Source organism: Malus domestica, chromosome 14, assembly GCF_042453785.1.
Source record: "Malus domestica chromosome 14, GDT2T_hap1".
Classification (NCBI taxonomy): Eukaryota; Viridiplantae; Streptophyta; class Magnoliopsida; order Rosales; family Rosaceae; genus Malus; species Malus domestica.
In genome coordinates, this window is record NC_091674.1 from 26,908,332 (window position 1) to 26,916,463 (window position 8,132).

General features: G+C 36.1%; 2 protein-coding genes across 2 annotated transcripts; one reads left to right on the plus strand and one right to left on the minus strand.

The window, feature by feature from the left end:
• Window positions 1–267: 267 nt before the first annotated feature.
• Window positions 268–2,180, plus strand: LOC103455248 (uncharacterized). Its single transcript, XM_008394838.4, has 3 exons — window positions 268–749; window positions 1,087–1,253; window positions 1,845–2,180. Exons 1-3 carry the CDS (start codon window positions 431–433, stop codon window positions 1,944–1,946), a joined length of 588 nt encoding a protein of 195 aa, XP_008393060.3. The 5' UTR covers window positions 268–430; the 3' UTR covers window positions 1,947–2,180.
• A 3,298-nt stretch (window positions 2,181–5,478) lies between these two features.
• LOC103455247 (LIM domain-containing protein WLIM1-like) lies at window positions 5,479–7,920 on the minus strand. Its single transcript, XM_008394837.4, has 5 exons — window positions 7,531–7,920; window positions 6,509–6,605; window positions 6,371–6,405; window positions 6,145–6,228; window positions 5,479–5,967 (listed from the first exon to the last, which is right to left on the minus strand). Exons 1-5 carry the CDS (start codon window positions 7,666–7,668, stop codon window positions 5,755–5,757), a joined length of 567 nt encoding a protein of 188 aa, XP_008393059.2. The 5' UTR covers window positions 7,669–7,920; the 3' UTR covers window positions 5,479–5,754.
• Between the last annotated feature and the right edge of the window lie 212 nt (window positions 7,921–8,132).

Genomic DNA, 8,132 nt, shown 5'->3' on the forward strand with positions numbered 1-8,132 from the left:
AAGTGGCAGTAAACCACGAACGTTAGATGACTTGTCGCAAATGGAACGCATCTATTTGTTTTTCCAAGGCATCTAATTAAGCAACAACCCCTCAATTCGAAAAAAAAAAACAGAAAAAGAAAAAAGGAACAACCCCTCAAAGACTCCAAACCTCTCCTTTGTCCAGCCAACCAATCACGGATCTCCACGTCATGGAAAGTTGGACCTAAATCACTAAACTACCCCTATATCAAACTTTATTATCTTTTGGACCATAACAACAGAAGTAATATAAGCAAAAGATGATAAGTGGGGCGCGTTGGTGACTTGGTGGATCGCTATAAAGAGCTTGCTCTAGAGCTCAAACCACCTCCTCTTTCCCCCTACCTTCTATTCCCTTTTCTTAACTTCATTCTTGAGAGAGAGAAAGAGAGCGAAGGAGAGAGAGAAAATGGGAAATTGTCAAGCGACTGATGCAGCAACACTGGTAGTACAGCACCCAAGTGGGAAAGAAGAGAAGTTTTATTGGGCAGTGAGTGCAAGTGAGATTATGAAGATGAACCCTGGCCACTATGTTGCTCTTCTCATCTCCACCACCTTGTGTCCCTCCAATCCCACCACGGACAAGGGCGGTGACAGGAAAGACAAGAACTCGAATCCGGACGACAACAAGAACACCGCTTCTTCGCTTCGCGTGACGCGCATAAAGCTCCTCAGGCCAACCGATTCTCTTGTTCTTGGCAAAGTTTACAGACTCATCACCACTCAAGGTTTAAACTTTTACTCAAATTTTTATTAATATTTTTAACTATTCTAATCAACGGAAAAAAGTTAAAAAGGAATTCGAACTCAGACACAACGAGTCGGACTTGACCAACTAAGGCGGCAACTAAGGGTTGGTCATGGTTATGGTACACTGCCCTTACCAACTAGGGTTAGAGAGGGCGGCATATTCCCACAACCCTTAGTTAGTCAGGGCGGTATATCGTCATAAACAATTAGCTTAACTCAAATAATCGCACTTTGTTCTGTTTAATCTTCTAATTTTTTTACTCATTCTTCCTTTAAAATTATGAGAGTTTAATTAAATCATGGTTTGTTTTTTAGAAGTGATGAAGGGATTGTGGGCAAAGAAACAAGCGAAGGTGAAGAGAAATAATAATCATCAGGTGGAAGGAGAGCAGAAGCCACAAGTGGAGAGGGTGATGAGAGAGAAGCAAGTTCTGACATCAGCCAGAAGATCTGAGACTTCTGAGCTGGAGAAGGACATCCAGGTAATTAAAATTTGATTTAACAAGTTTATCTTCTTGATTATTAATTAGGTTCACGTCTAATCCCTCTGTCACATGTCGAGTAGATTCTCTTCTACAATTGCATACATGATTTTAAGATTCTGAACCTCTCAAACCAATTGAGTCTTGAACACGAAGCTTCAGGTTTAAAGTTAAACGCTTTTAACCACTGAACTGCAAGTTCCTTAAAGCTTTGATTGTGCTTGAAGTGGTCAATCTCATTCTTGTTAATTGATTAAGGTTTTAAGTAAAAAGCATAATTATTTAGTCAAGTTCATAATTAAAGAAGATTCTTTGATTTGTTAAACCAGCATAAAATCGGGGAAAAAGCATTGAGTTTCGCTTCTGTAACGGCTTAAATCATTAAGTAGATGAATAAATAAATAAAATTATAAAATGCTTTGAAACTCGCTTCGGTAATGTGCCAAATGAATAAACAAATATAATTAATATATAATTGAAAGAACCAATAAATAATTAAATAAAAAATAAAAAGTTGAATTAATTGTTCTGTAGAAATACTGATTAAGTGAAAACCACTCTCTAATTAATCATGTCAAATATTTTCAACAGGTGAATAATAAACATGAGAGAGGAGGACACCGACCAAGAACAGCAACAACATCAAGAACGTGGCAGCCATCATTACACAGCATCTCAGAGGCTGCAAGTTGAGATATCAATGTTTCCTTATCGTCCCACATGACGCGTAAGCAACTCAGTGGAGGTGTAGTGGATCAATCAGTACTCCACCTGCAGAAGATCGAAGCACATTTACGGATGCAGGTAGAAGGGGTTTGCAGGTGAAGGGATTTGAGTTAAGTTGTGTACAGAGAAAGGGTGGAATGTTTAGAATTAAATGTACTGAAGAGATTTTCTTTCCAATGAAAGTTTAGTTCAAAAAGAAAATTGCTTTGGTTGATTTGGTTCCATGGTTAATTAGTAGTTGTTAATTAATTTAAGTTTACTAGCTCATGCATCATACCTTGCAGATTACTTTAGAACCAGAATACATAATGGCCAATGGTTCTGAATAAGTTCATATCAAGAGAAAACTTTAGTGTAACGAAGGTTGTATCACCAACTATGTCTCATTTACTATATAACACATCGCATTTAATGAGCGAAATAAGGTGATGTAGATTCATTCAGATACATGTAAGAATATTCTTCAAATTAGACGTAGTAATGCGATGAGTGATAAGATGACGCGGTTTATGAGCGAGATAGAGTGATGGAGATTTATCCTTCATTACATGTAAGAATTGATCTCCTCCAAATCATGCTTAGTCTAAGTTTCAGATAATTACCAAATATTCTGCTAAATTTCAGATAAAGAAATTCGATTCTTTAATTGAACTCTGCTATATTTCAAGATGAGATAGAAAAAAGTAAAATGCTTATCATATCCTGCTGCATGCACAACCATCATAGTCAAGCTGGAGATCTATGGATAATGTAAATTATATCCACGCCCCCTTATGTCTCATATAATTATCCGAAAAACTTATACATATTCTCTATGACTCTATGTTGCATCTCATTTTTCACGTTATTCACGTAAAAAACAAGATAAAAGATTGTACTTTTTTCTCATCGTGCCTCAAATGAGGAGTGAGATAAAAGGTTGTCACATCGTATATAACGCGTGACAGGTGAGTCATACTCAGTAGTTATACTCAAATTAAAGTGTTTAGAGGGAAGACATATCTCAGCATCCAACTGCAGAAAAATATTCTCAATTAGCAAAACAAACAACAGTGAGCTGCTAGCTATAAAAGGTTGCAAAGTTAGCTTTAATCATCAGAAGCCTGTACTTTTTGACATCTTTTAACCATTGCAAACGCAAATGTAAAAAACGGAAACTTCCCAACAACACAACATCATTGATTTGATTCCTCATCTTTTTTGCATTCGCCGCACCCATCAGAGCAAGACAGACCAAAAATAACAAAGCAAAAGAAGGCTTTTCCCTTTCCTTTTTATATTTTTTTAATTTTAATTTATTTTCTTCTCAAAACTTTATATATAAAAGGCTAAATTGGATTGTTAGTCATAGGACACTTGCATAATGACCCCCGTGGTGAAAAAATTAGGAATTAAACCCCTGTGGTCTAGAATGTTAGCAAATTTAGTCCAAAAGTAAGATTTCTGTTAAATGACTGTTAAAAGTTGGGGTAAAACTGTATTTTCAGTTCTAATTGACATTGAATTGAGACTTTTTTTTTATTTAAAAAATTAAGCATTATTTTTTTAGTTAATTGTTATAAAAAAATTATTTATTTTAAATATCAATTGGAACTGAAAATACAATTTTACCTATACTTTTAACAGTCATTTAACAAAAATCTTACTTTTGGACTAAATTTGCTAACATTTTTTACCACAAGGGTGTAAGTCCTAGTTTTTTCACTACGGGGGTCATCATGCAAGTTTCCTATGACCACGGGGATGAATAATCCAATTTGGCCTATATAAAAACCATATTATTCACTACATGGAAAGGAATATTTGCTCCACTTCGTTCATATAGGAAGGGCTTTTGAAGTAGGACAAGACAATTGCAAACAGCTCACACGAGGCTACTTTTGCTGAGGCATGCAACCTACTCTCTCAGTTGATTATTTATGCATTTTTTTTGGGATTTTTGGGTCCTCAGATTATTCCCTGAAATAAGTGAAATCCCACTTCCGATGTGGGGCAGACATCATACGTTTGCAATTGTTGAGCAACTTAGTAGAAGAATCACATAAATATTGTCTGCATTATATTTTTCCCTTTGGAAACCCACTCAATTACATGTTGTTTGGTTTGCTTAATCCGGCTATCCCTTTTCTTTTTAACAAAAGCGATATCTCTATAATGTACTAGGAGGAAGATTTGAACTAATACAATCGCCAAGCGGTTTCCCTAACCAAACCTTTAAAGAACATTTCTAAGTTCTTTATTTTCCCTTCTATTTCTAGAGGTGCGGTTACTTCATTTTAAAGACTTAAATTATTATTTTCAAAATGGTTGCAGGAATACTCCACTTTATATAAGAGAGAGAGAGAGAGAGAGAGAGAGAGAGAGAGAGAGAGAGAGAGAGAGAGAGCATTCATCATTCTTGCAAAACCAGCATGCAATATGAACAAGTTCTCCATACCTTTCAATGTGTTCATTGACATTTTGGGGGAAAAGTGGGGCAACCCCAAAACAATCAACAAAAGTTCTTGGCCAAGAGGGTCATTTGAGGCCTGTCCCTTGTTTGGTAAAATCTCTAGAAATCCACAAAATTAACCATGGAAATAATAATTACACATTGTTATTCTCTTCATTTTTTATACAATGATGTTTTTACACTAAAGAAGTGCGGAATAAATAGGTTGCGCACTCGTAATTTTTCAGATTCGAGCACATGACATTTCACTTATAAATAAAGATGAGTACCATTAAACGATGGTATTAAATGGTCACTCTTATTTAATTTGCTCAATCTAATGACAAAAAATAACAAAAAATGTGCTAGAGGAAAAAAATAGTGTGCCGTTAACATTTTCCAACCAATAATGACAACTTATTGATGCAATATAATATCCAGACTATCTGGGGAACATCGACAATATCAACATCATATGTAGATGATCTTCGTACAAATTATGGTGATGCTATTTTTTACAACAATAATGCTATTTGGGAATATTGCAACAGTATTAGTGCTATTTGAGATGATACGTAAGATGTACGTACATTCAACTGGGGAATTAGAATAAGTGCTGAATAAACCGTTCAACTGTGTTTGATAAAGACAAGAGAACGAGACATACGATTTTCTAAATTGTAGCAATGAATTGTTTGAGTCAAGAAAGAGCCATCATCATCAACTATCAATTCCGAGGGTCCGGTACCCGAAATTCCAAACTTCAAATATACTATTAAAATTTAAAAGTTCTTGGATTTACCAGCGGTGCTCTACTTTAAACTAATCTAAACTGTGAGAGTAAGATTTAAACTCAGGAGTATAGGAGAAAACACATCCGCTCTATCCAATACGCACGTCTTCAACATTTAGTATTCAATTCAAATTTTCAAGCTTTGGCTGCTTGCAACTGAAGAAACCAACCAGCCCTTTATGCAGAATACTAATACATGGCTCCACTTGGCAAGCCTATAAACTTCTACATTGATGAATGATGTGTTTATAAACTAAGAAATTTAGGATGAGGGGTGACAATTTCAACCAATAGTATTTTATTTGAAAATTACGCATTAACTCGCGGTATATCATCCATTCAAACTCACACTCAAAAATTTGCAAGAAAGCGCAAAACAAATTTTTGTACCTGAAAGTGCAACACATTACATAGAAATAGAAGGGAAAAAAAAAAAAAAAAGGAACCCGAATAGCTCTTCTTGTACATGCTACAACAGTTGCATCGTACTCTTGCTTAGAAACTCTGGTCAGGGAGTGATCAGTTTTAGCATGGAAGTTTTGATAGAATTACTAAACCTCTCCGTCTGTGTTCTCAGTCACCTCTTTAACTTCTTCGTGCTTGCTAAGCTGGCTGAAGTTTCCCTTCTCCTTGAAGAGTTGGCTATGGTGATGCCTACAGTATAGACGATGCTCGTGAGCTACATAGTTTGATGGACTGATCACACAGCCTCCATGAGTGCACCGGAAACAAGGCTTATGGTATGATGTGCCGTCAACTGCCACCTGGAACAAGAAGCAATCAGATTAAAGAATGCTGGATTCTACAATGTCACACCTTCCATGCATTCATAACGCGTATTAACATTGACAATTATTTACATGTAAAATGGACAGTTCCATAAGAGCTGACATACAGTTTGGACTGAGGAAGCTCATTGATACGTTGAAGCAGAAATTTACCTTTTCGATGGGGTAAACTGTTTTCTTGCAAGCAACACACTTGTCTTGAGTCCCAGCAAATAAGCTCGAAACTTTACTGTTGGTCTGTGTACTGGAACTAGTTAGCGTAAATATAAAAACTTCTAAAAACAAGGGTAAAATCCCACCAGTAAATTCTGTATTTTCGATGAACTTGCATAACCTCTATGAAGGAAAAAAGAAAGAATTAGCAAATCAAGGCAGGTACCTGATCGGATCTTTCTCGAACAGTTTTTGGTATACCTAAAAGACAATGATGGGGAGAAAATAATCCAACATTACAAATTAGCAAGAGGTTATAAGCTTCAAAAAAATATGCGTTAAGACAATTTGAGCAGCTTATCACCTTCAAAACTTTTATCCAAGCTCCCAGTCATCTTAAACAGCTGATCAAAGTGAGGCTTGCAATACAAAACACCCTCAAAAGAGGAGTAATTACTAAGCTGCATAGACAGAAGTAAATAAGGATAAATGTATCAAACATCTCATGAATATCACACCTACAACAAGAGAAACAGAGTTAAACTTTTCCATTTTTAGAAGATCAAACGTTCACACAGAATTTAACGTGAAGAGTAGGTGCCTTGTTTCTGAATAAAACAAATTTCAAATTCGAAAAATTATCAACTCTTAACGGGTCCACTCGATTTCAAAAACTCCGAGAACCCATATGACAATTCGAGAACCTAGAAGACATGATGGAGTCATGGTTGGGAATTTAGTTAGCATATTGTTAATAACATTCAGTGCTAAGTTGAAAAATGCAGAATAGTTGTTTCCCTTAGCTTGGTAGTCAACACATTCTGTGATTTGAACAAGTCCTTCGGCCTTACACTTATGAAATGTTCGCTCGATTGCAATTATGAAAATCATTTCCGAACAAACCCAGAATTCAAAATCAATCTTACTTCTACCAACTGAAAGCACTTTCTGAAAAGCACTTCAAGAACAGTCAATGCAAGTAAATTTAAGATGTATCAAATGAAGAGATTTCAACACAGCAACACAGGAAACAGTGAATTACAATTCAATCCCCAATGGATCTACATGCCCACATCCAAAGATCATTTGCTTGAGCTCACCACCATCACTCAAGCAGCTAAAATATGCAAACTTATGCTCAATTATCTAACAAGTTAGAATTCCAAAACAAAAAAATAAAATCTCAAATTTTTTTTCTTTCTTCCAATTATTCTCGCATCAGTCCAATTCCACCATAATCATCAAATCTCAGAATTAAAAAAAAAAAACCCAATCCAGTAAATCAATAACTGAGCACAAAAAATAAGCAAAAAGCATCAGAAACCATGAAATAAATGCAAAAGTGAGTGTCTTTACATATATTTTTGTATATATATATATATATACCTTGAGGGTGCCCTTGCAGTGGTGGCATCTGAAGCAAGCCTTGTGGTAGACTTTGTTGTCAGCAGTGAGCTGATCAACCAAGTATACTGTCTTCTCACATGCTTTGCACTTCTGGGTTGTCCCTCCAAACGTTGCCATCCCAAAAAAAAAATTCACAGACCCCCCAATAATCTTCTCTTCCCACCACCAATCCCAATCCCAAAAATCTCTCTCAAGACACAAACTTTTTTCAGACCCACTACCCAGAAAACTTTGCTTTTTCTTTATAAGAGAAGACTTTCTCCTCTCTCTCTCTCTCCCTCTCCCTCCCTCCTCTCTCTCTTTCTCTCTCTTTCAGTTTTGAGTCCAAGGTCTCCAGCTCAGACATACATGAAAATTTTGGAAATGCCCGGTGATGGTGATGGGTCTTACCTTTTTGAACTTGGCCCAATCAAATTTGGTAGCTGGACACTATGAGGGGTATTTTGGTAAATTACATACAAGGTTATGATGAATTTGGCTCCACCTAACAAAACTTCATGTACAAGGACCATTTTGTCCTCGGTTAGGGACACGTGTCCTTCTGACGGGTGGGGAAAAAATATTTAGCACACAGATACGGA